We start from the raw sequence: 22,486 nt of genomic DNA on the forward strand, positions 1-22,486 counted from the left end.
TTAATGGTCTTTTTTCCTCCCCTTTTTTTGCCCCATTGGATTATCAGAGTGTTCAGTTAGTGGAACTCATAGTAATCCAGGGGTGCTTTCCAAAGAAAAAAGGTTACTTAGATACCTCGGTTATGCTGCTGGTGTGGAGATGGGATCTCTCATCTACGGCAGAGCCAGGCTGGCTTTGGTTTGCTGGTTGTTATCTCTGCATTTCTTGCTAAGACATTCCAGCGGTAAGTGGCTCTCAGGGTGCTGGGCCGACGGGTGGCTGTGCTGGCTGTGAGGAGCCAGCCTTCGGGGGTCACCCTGATGGGCTCAGCCTGCAGTGAAAGCCCGTCAAAGTGCCGCGCTATTCAGCTGCAGAGCTAACACGGAGGCAAGGCCAAGCCCTGCTCCAGGTGCAGTTCTCTCCGCTGATACCCATCTCTCCGCTTCTCATCCCTGGAATTTTGACTGCGCTGTGATTTTTTTTTTTTCTTTAAACACAGAAAACTCGTTAGAGATGAAACTTTCACACGATCAGAAACAGAACGCATCCCAGGAGTGGTACCTCCAGTATAGTTTTACTTTTAGTCATCTTCAGTTACACAGGGAGAATGCCGCAGTCAGTGACTCTGCAACGTTACAACATGCACTTAATCCTAATAAGGAGGGAGAGGCTGTGGCTAACAGGTTGTTTTTCATCTCATTTCATTTCTAAACAAGCTGATAACCAGCTCTGAATCATGAGTTCGGAAGAGAACTCGGAGCTTTTGTCAGGCCCAGCATTGTTTACAGGAAGATTTTTGTTTGCCTCTGGGGAGATGGTGACCCACAGATACTGAAGTTGCTCAGAATCCAAACCAAAACCGTGCTATCTCATTTTATTTCAGATTTGTAACTCAGATCAGGAGTGTCGGAAAGGTTCATTTAGTTTAGGTACAGTCGAGATAGGCCTTGGAAGAATACGGACTGATTTCTCAGCAGGTCCTGGGTGCAGAGAGGGGTTTGTATTGTTTCCTACAGGACTAGCCTGAAGGTTTGCCTTTGGGATTGTGGCTTGGCCGTTTGAATCCAGAACTTGTGGGCAGCCTTTGAAAGGAGTGTTTCTTTGAATTTTTATTCATTTATTCTCCTCAAAGCCTGTGTCCTGCCAGGACACTACACTCTTACTTGCTTTTTGTTCCAAAGATAGAGCATTCTGGCATCCCTCCAGTTTCTAAAACAGAAGTCTCCTAGAGAACCTGCTGCACAGGGAGATAGAAAACGATCTGATTTTACCTTCCTACCTTTCAGCTGCTGTCCCACACTCCTCACTCCTGGTGTACCTCTTAGTCGTGGCTAGATCCAGCCATGCTGGCTAGCACTCGACTCAACAAAAAGTCCCACTAATTGAGGACAGAAGGTACGTTTGTCATGGTGTGGATATGAAAGAGCCGTGGAAAAGAGCAGTTAGAAATGGAGGAGAGCAATTAAGCAGCCAGTCAACAAGTGTCCCCTTGTGCCTGTACGTGGAGGATGCTTTGGCCAGTGTCCTCCTCGTGTCCTTCAGGGATGCCTGGGGAAGGTCACTCTGGTGGGTGAAGCAGGGGAGAGCTTCAGGGAGGTCCTTAAGTCGTTGTTGCTGTTAAATTCCTCCTCTGGCGATGGCTTTGCTTTTATGACCTGCCCTTTCTGTGCCTGTCATGTGTAAGTGGAAGGTGTGTTGAGAAGCTGAAATTTCCACACGGCTTAACCCCCTTGTGCCCTTTGCTTTGGTGCGACTCCTAAACGTAAACTCCAGCATGGGGCAGGTTAAGAAGGAAGGAGAGGCAGGTGCGGGTGGGGAGGGAGCTGTGAGCGGGGTCTCTGGGTGAGGGAACGGGGCAGCGGCTCTGCGGGGAGGTGGAGGGGGGTAGCAGGGTCAGCTGCTCAGGAGAGGGTCCGCGAGTGATGGGGAGTTGGTGGCCCCGTAGGTAGAAGGCAAGGGTGTGCGTGTAGGTGCTGGCAGAGGGGGAAGAAGGGCCAGGAGTGGGGGGCACGTTAGAAGGGGCAAAGAGGTGGGCAGGCAGGGGCGCAAGCAGGGCTGGAGAGCCCGGGCTGAGGGAGCGTGGGTGCGGGGCAGGGAAGTGGGTCGGGGTAAGGCGGGGGCCTGCGGAGGGCAGGGGGTGTTTAGCAGGGGAAGTGGGCAGGAGGCCGGCAGCGGCGGCCGGGCGCTCCCGAGGAAGTGGGCGCGGGGCTGGAGGAGGGTCCGCGGGCGCGGGGCCGGGCGGGCGCCGGGGCCAGGGGTGCCCCGGGGCGGAGGGTGCGCACGGCCGCAGCCCCGCCCGGGCCGCGGGGCAGCCCAGGGGCCGCGGTTCCCGGCAGGGCGGCGGGGGGCGGGCGGCAGCCGGGTCCGATAAAGGGCCGGGCGGCGGGCGGCGCGGGCAGAGCGGGGCGGCTCCGCGGCGGCGATGGGGATGCTCAGCCTGCCGGGCTTCCTCTCCTGCGGGAAGAAGAAGGTGAGGTGCCGGGGGGGGCGGCTGGCCGGGGGCGCCCGGAGAGGTAGGGGGCACCTGGGCAGGTGGGGTGCTGGGGGTACCTGGGCAGGTATGAAAGCACTTGTGCAGGTGGGATATCGGGGGTACCTGGGTATGTGGGGTAAGGGGGGTACCTGGGCAGGTGGGATGCTGAGGGTACCTGGGCAGGTATGAAAGCACTTGTGCAGGTGGGATACTGGGGCCACCTGGGCACATGGGGTAAGGGGAGTACCTGGGCAGGTGGGATGCTGAGGGTACCTGGGCAGGTATGAAAGCACTTGTGCAGGTGGGATAGTGGGGCCACCTGGGCACGTGGGGTAAGGGGAGTACCTGGGCAGGTGGGATGCTGAGGGTACCTGGGCAGGTATGAAAGCACTTGTGCAGGTGGGATATTGGGGGTACCTGGGTATGTGGGGTAAGGGGGGTACCTGGGCAGGTGGGATGCTGAGGGTACCTGGGCAGGTATGAAAGCACTTGTGCAGGTGGGATATCGGGGGTACCTGGGTATGTGGGGTAAGGGGGGTACCTGGGCAGGTGGGATGCTGAGGGTACCTGGGCAGGTATGAAAGCACTTGTGCAGGTGGGATACTGGGGCCACCTGGGCACATGGGGTAAGGGGAGTACCTGGGCAGGTGGGATGCTGAGGGTACCTGGGCAGGTATGAAAGCACTTGTGCAGGTGGGATATTGGGGGTACCTGGGTATGTGGGGTAAGGGGGGTACCTGGGCAGGTGGGATGCTGAGGGTACCTGGGCAGGTATGAAAGCACTTGTGCAGGTGGGATATCGGGGGTACCTGGGTATGTGGGGTAAGGGGGGTACCTGGGCAGGTGGGATGCTGAGGGTACCTGGGCAGGTATGAAAGCACTTGTGCAGGTGGGATACTGGGGCCACCTGGGCACGTGGGGTAAGGGGCCACCTGGGCAGGTGGGATACTGGGGGTACCTGGGCAGGTGCGGGAGAACACAGGCAGATGTGGGTACATCTGAGCAGGTAGAGTATAGAGGCGCTCAGGTAGGCACAGGGGCACTTGGGCCAGTAGGATGCAGGACCTGGGTAGCTGTGGGAGCACTGGCAGGTGAGGTCCAGACAGGTATGGGAACATTGGGGTGCTGAGGTAGGTAAACAGGGATGTGTTGGGATGGGCACCTGGGCAGGTATGAAGGGCACCTGGATAGGTGTTTTAAAGGTGAGCATACAGGTATGGGTGGGCATGAGCACCTGAACAGCTGTGGAGGCATCTGGGCATGTGTGGGGGCAGAGCAGGGAGTCCCCTGGAGATGCTGCTCCTAGGAGCTGGCAGCACAGGGGACTAAGGAAGGAGCAGGGCAAAACTGGCCGTGAAGGTTATGTGGGCTTTCTGGTGGGACCCTCTCTCATAGGTCCATCTGTCTCATCAAGGATCAGGTGGACTGGCAGCCCACCTGACTCTGCCCACCCTGCCTAGCTGCCCTGCCCAGCGATGCCAAGGTGCTGCTCTGGACAGAGGAACGAGGATATGCCCGCCCCACTTGCCTATGGGGTGGTCCTGAATCCTTCCTCCTCTTTTCTTCCAAGGATTTCAGTTTGTCAAATGAAAAAGATGCCCATGCCAGTGATAGCGATGAGAACTCAGAGCGTGGTAACTGGTCAAACAAAGGCGACTACTTGCTCTCCATGGTGGGCTACGCTGTGGGCCTCGGCAACGTCTGGCGGTTTCCCTACCTCACCTACCAGAATGGCGGAGGTACCTGTATTGAATGGCAGTGTCGGGTGGGCACACCTTCCTGTCCCTGAGAAAGGAGGGCCAGCCCTGAGGCCGGACACATTTTGTCAAAGCTGGATGTGAGCATAACCCTGGGAACTGGGTTAGTGCCCGCTGGTGGGAATGGGAAGAGGAGTAAGAGGTATCTCCGTGTTTTTTTGGTACCAGCCAGGAAGGGAAATAGTTTAAATAGCAAACATTCATCTGAATTAGAGAACTCTTCTGATTTAGTCATGACCAACGCGCATCTTTTTCTCAATGTGCCAATATCCTCTACCTACCTAAATAGCTGTTCTCCCTCCCCAGATTTGCCTCTGTTTATACACAGCGACTGAATACCCTCTGCACTTCTGTTTTGCCAGGCAAACCAGCTAAGCTGGAATAATTATTCAAGCTCAATAATTATCCCCATCAGATACTTGGGAAGTGCGGAGCAGAGAGAGCCTCTACCTGCTTACACAATGAACTAGTGGCAAAGCCAAATGGAGGCACTGGCTTCCCTGGCTGCTATTCTAGAGCTTTGTCTACTTGCCAGGCAACCACTGGTAATTAAGGAGAGCGTAAACGCCGAGTAACTGCAGAGGACTTACTTGTATGTACTTATTTGCTCTGCCTAACAGTCATTGGAAGTAAAACTCTGGACTGTAAATGCAGCACAGCCCATACGGCTGCGTGTGGAACACGAGGAGACGTTCTTGCTACAGAACTTTTATTGGAGTGAGCTTGGCCGGGTTGCGTCACAGTTTTGTTGAAGAAAATTGTGACAACAAAATGAGTCGTGACATTGGCCATTCTGCTAGACTTTTTTTCTTATCTGCTGCTGCAAAAGCTTTGCATTTAAAGCATATTTGTGCTGCTGCTTGTATCCTGCTCTGTGCCCCTTGCCCATGATTGATAAAGACAACTGTTACATCCTTGTTTCGAAACACAGGAGTAACCCAGTTAATTCTGTGAGACAATTTACTTGCTTAAATTACAGCAGGTATTTGCAGTTCCTTGCAGAACTGGGTCCTCAATTGCTTTGAGTTCACCGAGAGTGAAGAGGACAGATTTCTGTGGGGATATCAGGTCGTGTTTAGGAAATCTGTGCTCTCGCTTCCCTTATCTTCTGCATGCATACAAAGACGTGCCAGTCCCTTTCACAGAACAGGGCTCACATTGATACCTGGTTAATGTACACTTTAAAATGGACTTGAACAAGAGCCACACGGAGATGCTGGTTGACACAGGAGTCAGTCAACCATAGAAAATAATTTTCATGCTTTGATGTCCAGTAGCTACTCTAACAGGGCGGTTTGGAAATCACAGCTAAGTACATGAAGGAATGGTTCTGTTCCTTTTTAAATTAAAAGCTGGAAGATGAAATAGAAAGCAGACAAGGCCGATAGTGCTCACAGCTGAGCAGTGTTCCTGCCTGTATGAGAACACTATGCCTTTGATAGTTTTTGTAAAATCCTTTTAATTCTACAAGAAGCCATCCCACGTAAATCACCGTTTTCTCCCAGCAATCTGCATCTCTTCGTTGCAGGTACTGGTTAGTTTTATTAGAAAACAGGATTTACAAACAAATCTCTATTCTGCAAAAGCAAAAAAAATGCACAGTGAGATATTTGAGGCAGGGGAAGAAAGGGAGTATAAAATGTAATAGAACTACGGTGAATACCGGAAGTTTCATTGTTTTCTCTGTGTGTGTGTTTGTGTTTGTGGACTTTTTCCGTCTCTCCCCTCAGGTGCTTTTCTAATCCCGTACACCCTGATGTTGGCCCTAGCTGGCTTGCCCTTATTTTTCATGGAATGTTCCCTTGGGCAGTTTGCCAGTCTAGGGCCAATTTCCATCTGGAGAATATTACCATTATTTCAAGGTTGGTATTGTTATGTTTCTTTAGATCTTTTTTTATTCTAGTAATAAACAGATGTGAATTAATGATTTATTCACAAAGTTACTAATTCTGAGAAGCCAGTTTCCCTGTAGAGAATATTCCCGAGGTCACAAGGTCAATATTATTTTCCCAGGTAGATCTTCCTTATTATGCAATTATAATAACAGATGTGGATTAAAGATTTCCACAAAAATGTTGTCAATTATGAGAGGTTTTATCAATGATTTTCCTGGCAGAAGGAAATCACCCTGTTTGCTGTGTGAGGGGAAAATCTCAGTTAAACACCTGGCACTGTGTGCGACAGATGGAATACAATTTTTTAAAGTTAACTTTATTGGTGTTTCTTTACACTTCACATCCTATGTAGCTTGCAAGGCAGTTCCATGTTGGAGGGACTAATTCTGTATTTGGCTGTCAGCACCGGCACAGGCACGTGGGTCTGACTGCTTTATGCATACATTCATCCAACTCACTGCCTTGGGAGTCATCTGCTAGACTCTGGCTTCAAGAGGTGAGGTGCCTCTTGTGATAAGAGAAAGAGCTGCACACTGCAGTGGGAGTTCGCCTCTCTCCGTGAGGGTTTGAATTTCACAGGGAGACTTAGGTGTTTGCAAACAACTAACCATGTGCTTTACTTACCCCGTCCCTCCAGGTCCTGTACCGATGGGTGTAAAGGACTATGCAATTGGTCTTGTTTGCCCTTTTTATCTACCAGAGGAATTAATGTAGGAACAAGGAAGTTTCTGGTGAAATAAGAATTTTACTTGCCACCTAGTACAGAAACGAAAGGGATTACAGTCTGGCTGGCTGCCTGAACGTTCAACTTTTTTTGCCAGTCTCCGTTCTTCAGTACAAGCAACCTTTCACAAGAGCCGTGTATTTATCTTTAAAGCAAAAGTCTATAGACACAGCAAATCTTTCATCATGTGTCTGCGAAGATACAAACTTCAGTGTAGTCTCCAAGATGATTGGGACAGTTTGGCAGACGTTCTCTCAGAAAGCCACAGAATAAAGTTAATTTTAACAAAAGAGGAGAACAGTACTATTGACACAGATTTATCCTTCTGTGTCAATTCTCATTTATTGGCAAAACTATTCATTACAGTGGGATCTTTAAAATGGCTTGGTCAGTCCTAATATACTTTCTTCAATTTTACTAAGCAATCAGAACTTCCCACTGAACTGGGAGACAACAAAGTACTGAATTTCTCCTTTAGACTTGGACTTAGCAACTAGTCCAATTTTTCTCTGGGCCTGATTCAAACTCTACGTCAAAACTACATTTGAGATGGTCAGTTTGGATCACGTCCCTCATTTCATGGCTTTACCCTTTCCCTGTTTGGTTGCTGTTAAAAATTATTGGGGAAAAAAAAAACCCACAAAAGAAATCCAGAAAACAACCTCAACAACTTCCTAAGTAGCCTTTTAAAAAATCAAGTGAAGTCTGTGTTGTGGTTTTTTTCTGTTTGTTTTGGGTTTTTTTTCCAACTCAAGTTTGCGGTAGTTAAGACATGTCTTTCTCTTTCCTAGGAGTGGGCATCACGATGGTCATCATCTCAACTTTTGTGGCGATCTACTACAACGTTATCATTGCTTATGCACTTTACTACTTATTTGCCTCATTTCAAAAAGTGCTGCCGTGGTCAGAATGCTTTTCCTGGGCAGATGAGTTCTGCAGCAAAACGCGATTAGGTACCTTCATTAACAGCTAGAGCTTAATATTACTGTTTTGGATACTTGTACTTTGTACTGTTTTCTGGGAGAAATTACAGGAGCAAGACAGCTACCCATGGCTTGAGAAGTCCTTCCTGGAGTGATGCTTCTCTGCTTCCCTGCTACCAGCTCCAAGTGCCTGGGAATTCTAAAGAGAGACAGGCTGAAACCTTGCTGCGTCAGGGGTTCTTTCATTACCCCTTGCTCCCCCTGTGGCTGTGGGGGTGCACAGTACCTGAGCACCAGTACGGTGCTGGTTTTACACTTTATTAACTCCTCAGAACGTATCTCCATGCTATTGTTCTTGATGTTTGACAGCACATGTACGGCCAAACACTTGTTATCTCACTAGTTTCCATATCAGACCAGTGTAAGGCGAAGGTGAAGCTGGTGAGGTAATTAGTAGTTAGTAGCTGAAATGTGTTGCCAAGTGTTAGTGTAATTGTAACTCTCTTAACCAGGTATCTGGAAACCTCTTCTACGATTCGTAGGTTTCATAAAATGAAGTTGAGATGTTTTATTTAACAAAAAGTTGACACCTGCTTGTGTGCTAAACAAAAATATTTTAGCTCAACATTTGTAAGTGCTGCAGGAATACAAAACTGAACTGAAGAAGCTGTCCTGAAATATACTTCAACAAGACTTTTCTAGTAAATGCTATATAGAGTGTTCTTTACTGTATGTTCTGGCAAAAAAAATCCAAACAGTGCCTATTCCCCCCACCCCAAAAATGTTTAAAGAGCTCTAGTAAGCCCTCTGCCATAATAAGGTGAAGTTACTAGAAGATTATCTGTGTCTAACATTGTTTTGGAACAAAGATTTTTCATAGAGTAACCAAAGCTACAATCTGAACTATCCTCGGCTCTGCTTTTTGCAAGTATTTTTTGCAAGACAATAAGTGAAAGGTGGAGCTGAGCACACCAGATTCCTGGTGTTTTGATTTACAGTCAAAGTAGCAAAGTCACAGCTGCAAGTGATGGTTCAAGTCTGTTTCTAAATATTGTTAGTAGGCAAATGAAGCTGTAACTGTTTAAAAAACATATTTACTATAATAGTCTGATTTTTGTAATAGTCATCACTGTGTTAACGATCCCTTTTGCTTGCTTGCTTTCAGTAAGTGACTGCAACGCAACCTTAGATGGAGAAATCATTCATGCAAACTACTCGTTCATCACAAGCAACAATCTCACATGTCTGAATGGCACCATGAACTACAAACCAGTGCAATTTCCCAGTGAACAATACTGGAAGTAAGCAAATATTTTAAAGGAATGCTAAAAATGCATTTATTATGCATTGTGGTTTTGAATGTATCTTCTATTTTTGTCTCATCTTGCTGTCCAAAACCAATCTAGTCAACAGGGGTGGGCATGCGTATCTGTGCAGAGGGGACATAAAATTCAATTAATGAGTCTGGACCCTTAAAAAAAAATATAAAAAAATAAAAGAAGTAAAAGAGCCAACCTGTAGCAAACTGAAAAATACTCCAGCTTCAAGAAATTCTCTTCTCTGGAGTCCTGGTAGGGACTACACTAGCATCTTTATGTATAGCATACACGTCCTTTCAGGAGTTGCTGTGTAAAATATATTCACCTTATTCTGAATCTGGGCCTGCTGTGAAACTGCGGTTTCTTTAGCCCCATGGTTTCAATTTGCCTCATGTTCCTCGGGTTCCTGGGAACTGATGCTTCCTATGGGCTCTTCTTTTGCCATCAGAATTTCATGCTTAACACAAAAGAGCTGAGGTAAGCCTGATGGGCAATGTGTGGAGAGCTGGGGACTGTTAGACTTTAAAAAGAGGGGGACACTGCAGTTAAATGTTCAGTTTTTCAATGCCAATCATGCAGTCCTAACAGCACCCTCACGGAAGCAGCTGCAGGGTCTTGTAATATCTGCAGAAACCAGCTTGCTTTCCTTCAAGAAATTGCTGCAGAGGAGCGTGTGCTGCTGTCGCCCTCATTGCAGCGTTTTGTGCTTTCAGTAAAGTGGCTCTCCAGCGCTCGAGTGGGTTGGACGAGACTGGTGGCATTGTGTGGTACCTGGCGCTCTGCCTCCTCCTGTCCTGGATGATTGTTGGAGCTGTGCTGTTTAAAGGAATAAAATCTTCTGGAAAGGTAAGTTAGAAAGAGCAGGTAGCAGACTTTTGGCCTGATCCCGCCCTTCCGATGTCAGTTGGACTCGGGGAAGGTTAGCACTAGGCAGGATGCAGTCTTAACCCACTACCATCTGCTGGACATGGCATTAGACTTTCTTCTGCTCCTTGGCTTCAGAACTGTTACATAAAATGTGAGTAAGGTGCTGATTACACAGCAGCTACTTAACACATGGGTTTTTTAGTTGCACCAGGGCTGCCATGCATCTGGGGATCTTGCTGTCACGCAGATGATTCCAGCTGAGTTTTGGCAGTCACCCAGCCTGTTGTGATGGGTGCGTGCATGTGACTGCACACACCCTGGGAACACCCGGTCATTATTTGCACCTCCAGACTAGCTGTTTGGACAATACAGGTCAAGTCCTGTGAGCAGATGTGCGTGTGCAGCTTCCTGCCGGATTGTGAAATGTTGTTTGTACTCAGGATTCCAAGAGGCTTTTAGGGACCAGGTTCATAGGTGCTTGTTTTCCGACTCTGGCTCTACTGAGCTCCCATTTCTATGTGCCGGAGCACAGCTGCCTGGAGCTTTCCTTGGGCTAGCTCAGCTTCTCTCCAGACTTCAGACAGGCTGAATTTCATGATTCTCTGTGTGAGGTCCTTTTCCTGATTTAGTTCCTTTCTCCCCGTACTCCTTTTGTGTTGCATCTTTACTTCTTCCATCTTTGTTGCCTTCATTCATTCTCTCACCCTTTTTGTGCTGACTTTTTTTTATTTATTTATTTTGTCCTTTTGATTCCCTCTGTCATTGTGCCTTTCTAAGGTTCCTGTATGCTTGTCTTCCTTTGCTCTGATGCCTCCTCCAATTCTGCTTTCAATCTGGAGCTTTCTGCCCCCTCAGAACTTCAGGGTGGAGTATCTGTGCTTTCCCAGCCACAGCTGTCCTGCTGCACGGCTCCTCTTAAACTCACATTCTTTGGGTTCCTGGCAATTGGCTGTTCCTGTTGTCACTTCTCTTCTGTCATGAAGGTAAGCCTCCTTGAGGAGTAAGGTAAGGCTCAGAAGAATCTAGCTGGGCAGGAACAGGGCAAAGGTGAAGAGCAGAGAGAATTGCTTATTCCAAGCAAGTGTGAAGGAGGTCTTCAGAAGGCAGACTCACCACATGATGGTGCAATGCTATGGCTTGGTGTAACCAGCAGTACCGGGTCAATTATCTGCGTTGCACTGAAACTAAGGCTCAAGAAACAAGAGTATTGTTGGATGTAGCCCACGTGATAACAGCGCTGCTCAGCCCTGCTTCTGGCCTGGATCCCATCGAGCTGGAAATTGTGTAGACAAACAACAAAAAAGATCTGTGTCTGAGAGAACCTAAAAGTCCTTGTTGTCAGTGAAGAAAGCTCCCAGCATGGCTCCCCCCCAGCCCCAGTCAGTCTCAGCAGGTGATAATTCCATCCTGGTCACCTATTTTTGACTGGCTTTCAGTTTGCATTTGTTAGGAGCATTGTCTAGCCGGAGTCTTCTTGGGTAGTTGAGCCCCGGCCTTGCTACAGCAGTAAATCAAGTCAGAAAACACATTTCTGAGACTGGTCAAGTGCTGTCTGAAAAGTGGGTATGTGGCTTGGGCCTGCTGCTTCTGCTGGAATGCAGCTCCAGAACCGGCTAAGCCAGATGGTTTAATGGTTGGCGTGTGTGCGTTCTCTTCCCTGGTCGCCTGTTTTTCATTTGACCTAGCAGACCTTACCCTAAAACCTGGCCGTTCCTCCTGCACAGAGGTACGTGCATCCCCTCGCTTCTCACGTGTCCCTGCCCTGTTTTCTGCAGGTTGTCTACTTCACCGCGCTCTTCCCCTATGTCATCCTGCTCATCTTGCTGGTGCGAGGTGCTACCCTGGAAGGTGCTCTGGATGGCATCGAATATTACATTGGGAGGCAGTCCAACATCACCAAGCTGATGGAGGCAGAGGTGAGAGACAGCGTCGGCCCCAAGAGCACAACATGTTTCTGTGGGCTTGTCACTTACAGAATGCCTGCTTTTTGATCCACGCGGGTGGTTCTTCATTTTGTATCTGCAGCTAGGTTCTCCTTCGAAAGCAACCCCCAACTCTATCAGAAGTCCAAGCTCCTATTCTAGCTACTCTCAATCTAAAAACCAGCCACACTCTGCCCTCTCCCTGCCACACCACTGACACCAGCACTGGTGGTGGCTTTGGGCAGCTCTGGGGGTTGTGCTGCAGTTTCGCCTTAGCAAAGCCTGCTGAGAACGTTCTTGCTGTGGGATCAAGCACTGCTCTTGCATGTACCTTACTTGCTTTGGTTTCTGATAATTTCAAAGGACTTTATCCGAAGGTTGAAGGGATGCCAGAGTTTGAAATTCAGGCTGTGCCTTGCCCAGGAAATTAAACCTGGGAAATTAGGTGGACCGGGAAGGGCGCCTTGTGCAAAGGGGGCTTGGATATTTTTTGTTCTGGCTTATGGTAACATTAATTCAGTTTTACCAAAAGCAGGCATGAAGTGTGATATTTATTTGTGGTACTTCATGTGAGCATTTGGCACTAACTGAGGGGGTACAGCAGAGGCACAAGTGGTTTGTCTGGGTCACAGTGTGAGGGGCACAAGTGGGAGAGCACATGGAAGTTCTCGCTCCTGCAGCCTGGTCCTGGTTTCCCTTTTTTGTTGGCACTGTGAAAGGTTCCTATCTCGCTCGACAACCCACATATGTGAATGAGCTGAATCTCTTCTCCAGGGTTAGCTCAATAAGATTGAAGTATTTAGAAATATACTTGGGATGTGACCTTTGGAGATCACAGAAGATAATATTTGTGCTTAAGACTGCAAGGTCACCAGTGTGCTATATCCTACCTACTCTAAAGCTCATGTGAAATGGAATTAGATATTCAGGCTAAACGCAGGGAGGAGGGGGGAAACAAAAGAAAAAAACCCACCTGGAACTTCCACAGAGGGCAGACTTAAATGTTTGTAAATAATACAGTAATTCCTATGTTCTTATTTCTGGTAGGTTTGGAAGGATGCAGCCACCCAGATATTCTACTCCCTGTCTGTGGCATGGGGCGGGCTTGTTGCTTTGTCTTCGTACAATAAGTTCCACAACAACTGCTACTCGGACGCTATTTTAGTTTGCGTAACTAACTGCCTCACCAGCGTATTTGCTGGGTTTGCGATATTCTCTGTCTTGGGACACATGGCATTTGTGTCTGAGAGACCCGTCTCAGAGGTTGTGGACTCAGGTAGGCTGATAGTTGTGCTGTCTGTATTTGGATGTGCTTTGACCAAGGCATGACACTGACCTCCATCCTTCTGCTGCTTTCCAGGGTTTGATCTGGCATTTGTAGCCTACCCAGAGGCACTCTCCAAGTTACCAGTTTCTCCTCTGTGGTCCTTCTTGTTTTTCTTCATGCTCCTGCTCTTGGGCCTTGACTCCCAGTTTGCCACCATAGGTGAGTGGGGTTTTAAGTCACCCACGGCTTTTCAAATGACCATTACCTTTAGTAATTGTGCTACTCAAAACCCCACACTTCTTCCTTTGCAGAAACACTTACAACCACCATACAAGATATATATCCCAAAGCGATGAAAAAGTTAAGAATCCCTATAACCCTGGGCGTGTGCGTATTGCTCTTCCTTCTCGGTCTTACTTGTGTTACTCAGGTAAGACATTAAATTCTGTTTTGGCGGTGAGTTTAGTTACGCTGCAAGTGATGAACTCAAGTTCTTCTGACTGTCTGACTTTCTGACTTTCTGACTGTTCCTGTTTGCATGGATTGGTCTGAGAAACACTTGAATTCTGCCAGTGTGCCTGGACATGCAAATAAAAATTCACAGAGGGAAGCTTGAAGAACCTAAGGTTTTCTGTGATTATTGAACTGAGATGTGCTTTTAAGAAGTAGGCCTGTACCAAGGCTATGAACCATCAACCTGTTTTATTGCTCCTCAGTTCAGATTGTGTAATCTCAAGCATAAACATATGGTGTGTCTGCAGCACTGTGGGTACCGCTAATAGATGATGACGGGATCTTTTTGTTCAGCACTGGCTACCAAACAGGGCAGGATTTGAGAGATGGCCTATTCATGTCATAAAAACTTATTAGCTCACGAGCATCTGTAGATCGTATGGTTACTTCTTGTATGTGTGTATTTATATATACATACATACGTATACACACATATATACTTAAAATTCCATATAGGTAACCTGTGGAAAATTTCCTGAGGCAATTGTCTTTAAGGATATAAAGGTTCATTGCAATTAACCTATCTAGAAATGCAGATTTATGCATGTAATTAGACTGAGAATGTGAAGAAGATAATTGTGGTGAATAGATGGTTGTATAGCCAAGCAAGGCACGTAAGTTATGAAACATGGTGGCAGGGAAGCTTGCAAAGGACTTAGTATGCAAGAGTGTGAAATGACTTAAGGCTTGTTTCCTGCTCTGTGATCCTGCTGTTGCGTGCTGGTGTTTACAGCTGTGTTTAACCCACGTGGAAAACACGTGTGTGTAGGAGTATACAAGCCTACCAGAAGTGATAACTGGTATTGCTGTTGCTGTAGCTCAATATTAAAACTCCAGAATCAGCTTTAATAAGGTAGTTCCACATTTAAATGTTGCTTTCAACTGTTTATATACACTCTGCATATACATATATTTTGTTATTAGTATGCAAATTGACAGAATTTTGTCAGATGTGCTTTTCAACTTTGCATAAGAGATATTTAAACAAAATAATGCTCACAAATGTGTACCTTATTTCAAGAACTGGGAATTTAAAAAACTCAGGCTGGTTATTAGTTAAACTGGCCTGAACAATGCAACTTATTTGCATAAAGATGTTACTGGGATTGAGTAAGTTTTTTAACCTCTCTATTGTTTGTTCTACAGGCAGGAATTTACTGGGTTAACCTAATAGATCACTTTTGTGCTGGATGGGGAATCCTTATTGCAGCTGTCCTGGAGATAATAGGCATCATCTACATTTACGGTAAATTATTTGCACTGAAATTATATGATTTGACTCTGCGGTCCCTGGCAGAGTGTATATTAAACTTTAATTACTGCTATAAGGCATTTAAAACGTAACTGTCTGAAAAGCTTTGATGTTTACCATAGAACTGGAGAAACTGTCCTTGACCATTGCCTTTCTTCTATGACTTCTGATTAACAACACCTGCAAGGGAGCCGCCTGCTTTACAGTGCACCCTACGATTGTCTCTCAACAGGAGGAAACAGGTTCATTGAAGACATCGAAATGATGATTGGAAAGAAGAGCCGTTCATTCTGGCTGTGGTGGAGAATGTGCTGGTTTTTCATTACTCCTGTGCTGTTAATGGTGAGTGTAGGTCACTGGATTGCATTAGCGTGACAGAGCTTAGTAATTTGGTAGTGAAGAGGTTTCCACGTGAGGGTTCAGGGCTGGGTGCCCAGGCCCTGTATAAAGTTGGGGTACGGCTGTGCCAATGAAACAAAGTACGCGCTACCCGTGCTTTCTGATAACATATCGCTCTTCCCTGGGTACTCTGCCGGTGGGGCTGGCCATTCAGATCAGTTGCTGGTGAGCTGGGGCTGTACTCCTGAGGAGTAACATACAGCAACCAGATTGTCCGCTTTAGCAGCTGGATTAGCTTCATTTCAGACTGAGAAAATGTTTTGAAAACCTAGCTCGTTTTTTCCCCTTTGAGGGACACATCGTTTTGGGGACAGATCCCTGGCTTGGGCTTGCTCTTTGGATGTTCCCCTGTCTGAGATTTATTTTTTTTTTTACGTTTTGTTGTGCATGTGTCAGTTTTTCATTACTCCTGTACTTCTAATTGTGAGTGTAGATGGTTGGATTATCTCGCTATGAGAGATTTTATTAGCATCACAAATCCGGGAGCAGTAGCAAATCACTCTGGCCAGCACATTACCTTTAATCTGTCCAGGCTACAGTTTAAAAATTGCTGCTTAAAAAGTCTTATTTTCGCAGCAATATTCACCAGTGTTTAATCTTAGATTCTTTCCCATATTCCTGTAAATAATGGAACATGGGAACATATAAAATGTACAGAGAAAGGTACAGGGCTCCTCCAGCAATGTATGTATTCTCCAACGTAAGATTTCAGCGGGACCCAGAGATCAAGTTCTGTTTAAACACAGAAGTACTTCAAGTGTTAGGGTGCCTATCAGTGTCATCCTTCAGTCTTACTGTTTGGCCATGACTGAACACCAAATCCTGCACAACCATTATCACACTCAGAAAGCAAGAGGGAACTGTGTGCAATTTGTAGATAGCGCTTTTTTTTTTTTTTTTTTTTTTTTTTTTTTTAACCCACTTGGAAATACAGTGCGAGTTCAAGGTAGCTGTAATTCTGCTTTTCTCTCCTAATCTTTTTGCCATTTTTTATAGGCCATTTTGGTCTGGTCTTTGGTCACGTTTTCACCTCCCACTTATGGCTCAGTGTTATATCCCACGTGGGGAACTGCTGTTGGCTGGTGCATGATTATCTTCTGCGTTATCTGGATTCCCATCGTCGCTATTGTAAAAATAATTAGAGCAGAAGGAAACCTTTGTCAGGTAAGGGCACAAAAATCTGTCATGGCTTCAAATCTTGCTCTCCTTGGCATTTTCAGGAATACCTGTGCTTTATTCTCAAAAATTTGAGGTTCACTACCTTGAGGTATTCGTTAATTGGGCTTTTAGACAAAAAAAATCTCTGGTAGTTGCACCAGAGGCAAATTTACCCTACTGTGTTCTGAGACGATGAAGTCTAATTCTTTGGGAGTCACCCATACATTCAAGAGTGATTTTCATGCTTTCTGTTGTTCCAGCTGCTTTAAAAATTTCTATCCCCATGTTGTTTTCTGGAATGTTGCCTCCCATTCCTTGCAGAAAAAAGCAAGTACAAGATCTGAGGTATGCTTTTCTTGCCAAGCTTTGCCAGAGACTCCTGTTGGTCATAGCTTTCCCTGCTTGACTTCAATGTCCAGAATCTACTGAACCCAAAGGCATTTGGAATGATTTGTATAAAACTTCGGTTTTGTTTGTTGGGGTGTTTTTTTGCTGAGTTGCAGGGCATACCTACAGTTACAGCTTTACCAAACTTTAAAAACAGCCAGAACTAAGGTAAGAAATTAAGTGCCTCTTGTTTTTGCTTTCCAGCGCATTGTAAGCTGCTGCAGGCCCACTGCAAACTGGGGTCCCTACCTGGAATGTCACCGAGGAGAAAGATACAGCCATGTCGTAGATCCCAAAAAGGAAAAGGAACATGAGATTCCTACTGTGTCTGGCTTCGTATACACTCAGCAATGAGTTGGCCATTTGGATGACAAATTTTTAATATAAGTGTGGTTTTTTTTCTTTAACTATTAGAAAGTGACAATGCAAAACAACAAAAAAAAGCAAACCAACCTTCTGCCCTTCAAAACCCAGCCCCCGAATGGAAATGAGCCGTATTATTTATTTTTAGTGCTGTGTGTTTGGGGAGGAACAGGTAGATTAGATGCTGAGATCTCCCCAGGTGTTTGGGTTGTGAGGGCAGGAAAATACATTGCAGGCTCCCCAGGCTGATGGACTAGGCATGCTTAACCCCATCCAACCAGTATCCAGCTGGACTGCAGATACGGGTGTGGAAGGGGACAAAGACACATTCTGGTGCTTCCCAGGTACAGGAGATTGGAGCCAAATGGTGCTGTGCTTGCATGCCCTGATGTGCTACGGGCAGTTACTACCTTCTGCTGTGCTTTGCTATCCACAGTGGTGTGCAATTGGCAGAGAGGTAAATGCATGTGCTGCTGCCTGACACCGTAGCTCAGGGCACAGGAATAATTCTTTAAGCCTTGCTCAGTGCTGTGAGGCTGCTCAGGATTTGTTGTTGACTACAGTGTGTGTGCGTGTGTGTGTGTCGTTTGTACATCTAAATATTGGGTGGCAAAAATTTGCCATCACAGGAAATAAGGTCTTAACATGGCAAAAAAGCAGGCTTCTCTCTCATTATTCCCCTTGGGATCCCCAAAGATCCATCTTTTGTGTCATGCCCCATGCTCAGTATTCATCTGTCTATAATTCAAAAATCCTGTGTTTCCGTATTCTGTCATTAGGCACTGCAGAATGAAATAGTAACCACTGAGTTCTGGTGCGTCTGCTCTCCTACACTCACCGAAGCGTTACCTGCCAGTTTGTCATCTACATCTTTCACTCAGGCTTGGGTTTTCCCTACCAAAGCAGACCCAATGTGCTTTTTAAAGACTTGAAAGCAGTGTTATCAGTGTTGTGGTAGAGCCAAAAGAAGCAGAACTTTACCCCAAGTGAAGGTTACAACTGCCTTTTAGTGCTGTCACTCCAAAATTTGCTGATATCATGAGATTATTGAAAAGTTAGGAAGTTTGTGGTGCATTTGGGAACACAGATTTATGCTCCTGCCTAGGCAGGAAGGGGTTAGGTTAAGAGAACCTGACTTCACTTGTAATACAAGTGAATTCCTGATAACGGAAAAAAGACCTATGGACTGAATGAATAAATTTCGTGTGCAGAAGAACATCTCTCTTGCTGTGATAATGGTTCCTCGGGAACAATGTAGCAGGGTTTCTAGCTGTCACTTCCTCTCAGGGCTTTGTTACTGTTTCTGGACGTGAAGGAGTGTGGAGAGTGGCTTGTTGCCCAAACTGCATGCCTCAATGTATGTTTTATACTGGTATTTTTGTGACAAATCAACACTTTATGGCAAATAAATGTGATTTTCTGTTTTTAATGGTTTTGGAGCTGGAAAATGAGATTTTAGTGTCATGTATGGGGCGGGGCAGTTGTTGGGAAAGGGAGTACTGCCAACTTTTCTATGATCCTAAGACTTTGGGAGATTAAACTGGAAAGATTCAACCTCCTTGTCTTAAAAGAGTTTAGGCTCTAGTCCAATAGCCCTGTTTTGGACCAGGCTCTGAAAATACAGAAAGTAATTGAGTGGGAATTTATAAAAAGGGCTGTGGGATTAAAGCCTATAACAGAAGCTGGTGAAGAGGACCCCTTTCCTGCACTCCAGTGCTCTAGGGTCATGGTCTGGCCACAAACCAGCAGAAAACAGTGCTGCCGCTGGTCCTGATGTGTGGAGAGGCTGGGAGCAGGAGGGAGGATGAGCTGCAAAGCTGTCGTGCTCATCCCCCAGTGCACCATCTGTTGGAGCTGCCACAGTGGGCAGCAGCTCATCCCTGGGAAGGGACAGGCTCTGCAAAGGAGGGAGAAGTTAGTCAGTAACAAGTGAGAGTGCTCCAAGAGGTGGTGAGGAAGCAGGCTGGCCAAACCAGCTTCAGAAAGAATCCAGGAAAGTTTTGGCAAAAGAGATGCTGAAGACTAATACCAGCCATCTACTGCCCTGCAGGAAGCCCCTTTGAGGCTTCTTCTGCTCTGGACTTGTCTCATGGGCTTCTAGAAGCTGTTTTCATGATGTTGCACTATCAAAACCTCCCAGAGGAGTGACAGAAGACAATTTCTCAAGGGCTGGGGATCCAGTTTAGGTGCTTTCTCTTTTCTTCAAGGTAAGAAAATTCCTCAGTTCTGAAGGCAAGGTTTGCTCTCCTGGCCCCTGGCAGAGCTGGGATCCCACTCTGCGTGTGCATGCCTGACATCTCCCCAGTCCCTCCAGCTTCTGTTACTCTCTTTGGGTTGATTTATTCCTGAGGTTGCTGACTGCTGGCATCTGCTGAGGAGTCTTGAAGAGTATTTAGGAGTTGCCGTTCACACTCTGGCCCAGCAGCTAGGGTTATTTAATAGCCCCTGAGGGTAACGTGAAGAATTAAGTGTCCATCGACACTGCTCTGCAGGCAGGCTGGGCTCAGCCCAGCAGCCCTGGCACATTCCTCACCCGCACAGGCTGTTGCCCAGCATCCCGGTGTCTGCAGGGTCGAAAAATCAGCAGTGCCAACCAGCGCAGCATTCCTGGCGAAGGACGATGCTCTGTGTGAGCAGGTGGTCAAAATGCCTGGAATTCAGAGTTTTTTACTCTGAGGAAAAAAGGAAAATAATTCTGCTTTGGATCCAGATAAACAGGAGTGAAAGGAAAACGCTTGAAAAGAAATAAGTAGAAGTGCAAAAGAAGTAGGTTTGCTTTGAATTTTGAGCCAATCCGAGTATGGTTTCAGTCAGGAAAGAGAACAGAGACATGTGCAGTTCCAAAAAGCGCTATCTGTAACATGGAAACACTTAAAATGGCATTTCAACTGGCATTTGTATATGTATGTAAAGAAATGTTTTAGGGGCCAAGATTATGAAAATAAATTTTAAACCCCCAAGTTATTTCTATTGCAGAGACCGCTCATAAGTAGGAAGTAAAAAAAAAAAAAAAAAAGAGAGAGAGAAACAACTGAAAAAAGAGTATTTAATTTCACTTCTACCACATCATTTATTTGCAATAGGACATTTTCCAGCCCGGGCTGCGTGGCAGTGTGCTAACCAGCAGAGAGCACCCTGTGCTCGCGTCTCCTGCTCAGCTCGGGGGAGTGGGGGCCTGCAAGGGGCGGTGGGACCCCCATCCCATCCCGAGAACGGCCGGGATGCTGGCTTGCTCCTTGATCCGTGGCCCTGGAGACTGCAGTGTAAAGCTGTCATTTGGCACTCGCTACTGCCTGCCTGGTGGCTCCTGAATAGTGTCTGAGCTTTGAATCGGACTGGCCGTATCGAATGGTCTTTTTTATCCAGTTCCAGGTGTGTCAAAAATATAGCTGGTGCTCCCTGGCTTTGAGCTCAGCATCACATCAGCAATACAGCTGCCCTGTTAAAGCCACTCTGGCCCCTGCAGGCTGGAGTTGATCACGGGTTATCTCAGCAGACCGGTTGTCCCAGTAAGTGGACCTTTCCAGCCCCACATCGCAATTTTGTGATGTTTCACACCCCCACTCCCAAGTCCCCAGAGCTCAGCTGAGCCTCACCTTGTTCTCATTCTCCATGCCTATGGATGATGTGGCCTCGAGCAAGTGTCCCCTTCCTGGCTATTTTTAAAGGGGTTTTTTGTAAGAAGCAGTAGCATAGACCCAGAAGCAGCATGCATGTTTTTAATTGAAGTCTTTATTTTCTTGTTTCAGCTTTAAATCTAATTTTCCATCATTTTGTGGGTCTGTGGCAGGGCTTTGTGTTGTCATTTGCCTTCAGATCCACGGCCATGGCTGTGGCTGATGTGGGCATCGTGGCACCGCAGTCAGGCTCCAAGCGATAGGGCATCTGCCCCAACTAGTTTGGTGTAATGATTTGTTTAAAAAATGAAAAGTAAACAGTGCTGGTAGCTTTTTTCATGGGATCGTTTGGTAGATCCCCTAAAGTCTAGAGCCACAGAAGTCAAACAAATGAGAGAGAGCAGCCTCTGAGCAGGCAGGGGAGGAGGTGATGAGGGACTGGAAAGCTCCGGTGAAAGGGAAGATAGAGCAGCAGGTTAAACTGGATCTTCCACTGAAGGAAGTGCAGTGGGAAATGGCAGCCTTACCTGGGGTGACTGCTCAGTCGAAGCCAGGCTGACTGACAGCACAGCCACAGCTACCAAAAGAAGGTTTTCTTCCTCAACAAAACAATCTCAAGAAGGCTTGAGATAAATCAGTTCAAGAAAGTTATCAGTGCGTGATAACACAGCCTGTTATGAAAGTAAAACTGCACCTCAGTGAAGCATGGAGTCAGCACGGAGGTGAGGTGTATGTGTGCATCTTTAATGTGATGTGCAGCTCCCTCAGCTCAAAAGGCAAAGCAGGATGAAGAGGTACAGAGAAAGCACCAAAAGACAGCGTGTTGGAATACGCTCTGCTCAGCAAGCAAGTAAAAGGAACAAGGATTTTGCTTTGCAAAAATCAGGGTTGGAGAGCAGAGCAAATAGCCATCTGTGGAGTGATGAAGGGGACTAAGGAATGGCTATTCACTATTTCTAGTGATTTTAGAACCACAGAAAAGACAGGAACTTATCAGGTGGCAGCTTAAAAGTGAAAGGAGGAATGTTTTGCCCAATGTTCAGTCCAGCTGTAGAGCTCCTTGCCAAAAGGTGTTGGTACTAAATGCCTGCATGGCTTCAAAATCATTCAGAAAAACTATTGAAGAAAAAAAACCCAAAACCTCAACAAGACACTACTTCTGGTTCAGGAAACTTTAAGAATACTAGGAAAGCAGGTCTGTAATACTTCTACTGCTCTCACGCTCCTCCCTGGGTGTCTATGCTAGGCTGGTGTCAGAGACAAGATGCTGGCCTGGCCTGGACCTTTGGTTTGACCTTGTACAGCCGTCCCAGAGAGCAAACATTGAGCTCTGCGATTCATATTTGCAGCCTTTAACTCATTTACAAGAAAATGCAGATTGTTGCCAAGAGAAACCTATTGAATTTTCTCTCCTGTGCATGCTCTGCCAGACACAGATTCATGTTCAACAGAGCCTGAACACAGTTTCATCTGGACATCTCCCTGTAGTGCACAGTCTCCTGAGTTCCAGACTTTTCATTATTTCTCTTCAAGCAATCAGGAACGCAGAACTTCCTCTGGTGCAGACTTTCTTACTATAACAAAAAAGCAGGGGAAGCATGACGAGCTTTGCTATGGGCAGCCTGAGCTCTGCAATGTGAAACAAGCAGCAAGCGCTAATGACCCCAGCT

General features: G+C 46.5%; 1 protein-coding gene across 1 annotated transcript; it reads left to right on the plus strand.

The window, feature by feature from the left end:
- Positions 1-2,386: 2,386 nt before the first annotated feature.
- On the plus strand, positions 2,387-18,628 carry SLC6A14 (solute carrier family 6 member 14). The gene is made up of 14 exons (XM_055818298.1): positions 2,387-2,450; positions 4,024-4,192; positions 5,941-6,072; positions 7,621-7,782; positions 8,918-9,053; positions 9,785-9,917; positions 11,714-11,854; positions 12,908-13,136; positions 13,221-13,346; positions 13,439-13,557; positions 14,787-14,886; positions 15,125-15,234; positions 16,288-16,455; positions 17,041-18,628. Exons 1-14 carry the CDS (start codon positions 2,403-2,405, stop codon positions 17,188-17,190), a joined length of 1,923 nt encoding a protein of 640 aa, XP_055674273.1. The 5' UTR covers positions 2,387-2,402; the 3' UTR covers positions 17,191-18,628.
- The last annotated feature ends 3,858 nt before the right edge of the window (positions 18,629-22,486 follow it).

The sequence above is a fragment of the Falco peregrinus genome, chromosome 13 (genome assembly GCF_023634155.1).
Source record: "Falco peregrinus isolate bFalPer1 chromosome 13, bFalPer1.pri, whole genome shotgun sequence".
Classification (NCBI taxonomy): Eukaryota; Metazoa; Chordata; class Aves; order Falconiformes; family Falconidae; genus Falco; species Falco peregrinus.

What these genes read in the sequence shown, in the direction of transcription:
- SLC6A14 (XM_055818298.1), top strand. Translation starts at nt 2,403, where the DNA reads ATGGGGATGCTCAGCCTGCCGGGCTTCCTCTCCTGCGGGAAGAAGAAG. An exon ending in AATATTACCATTATTTCAAG is followed by an intron (nt 6,073 to 7,620) that starts GTTGGTATTGTT and finishes TCTCTTTCCTAG; the next exon opens with GAGTGGGCATCACGATGGTC. An exon ending in AGGCATCATCTACATTTACG is followed by an intron (nt 14,887 to 15,124) that starts GTAAATTATTTG and finishes GTCTCTCAACAG; the next exon opens with GAGGAAACAGGTTCATTGAA.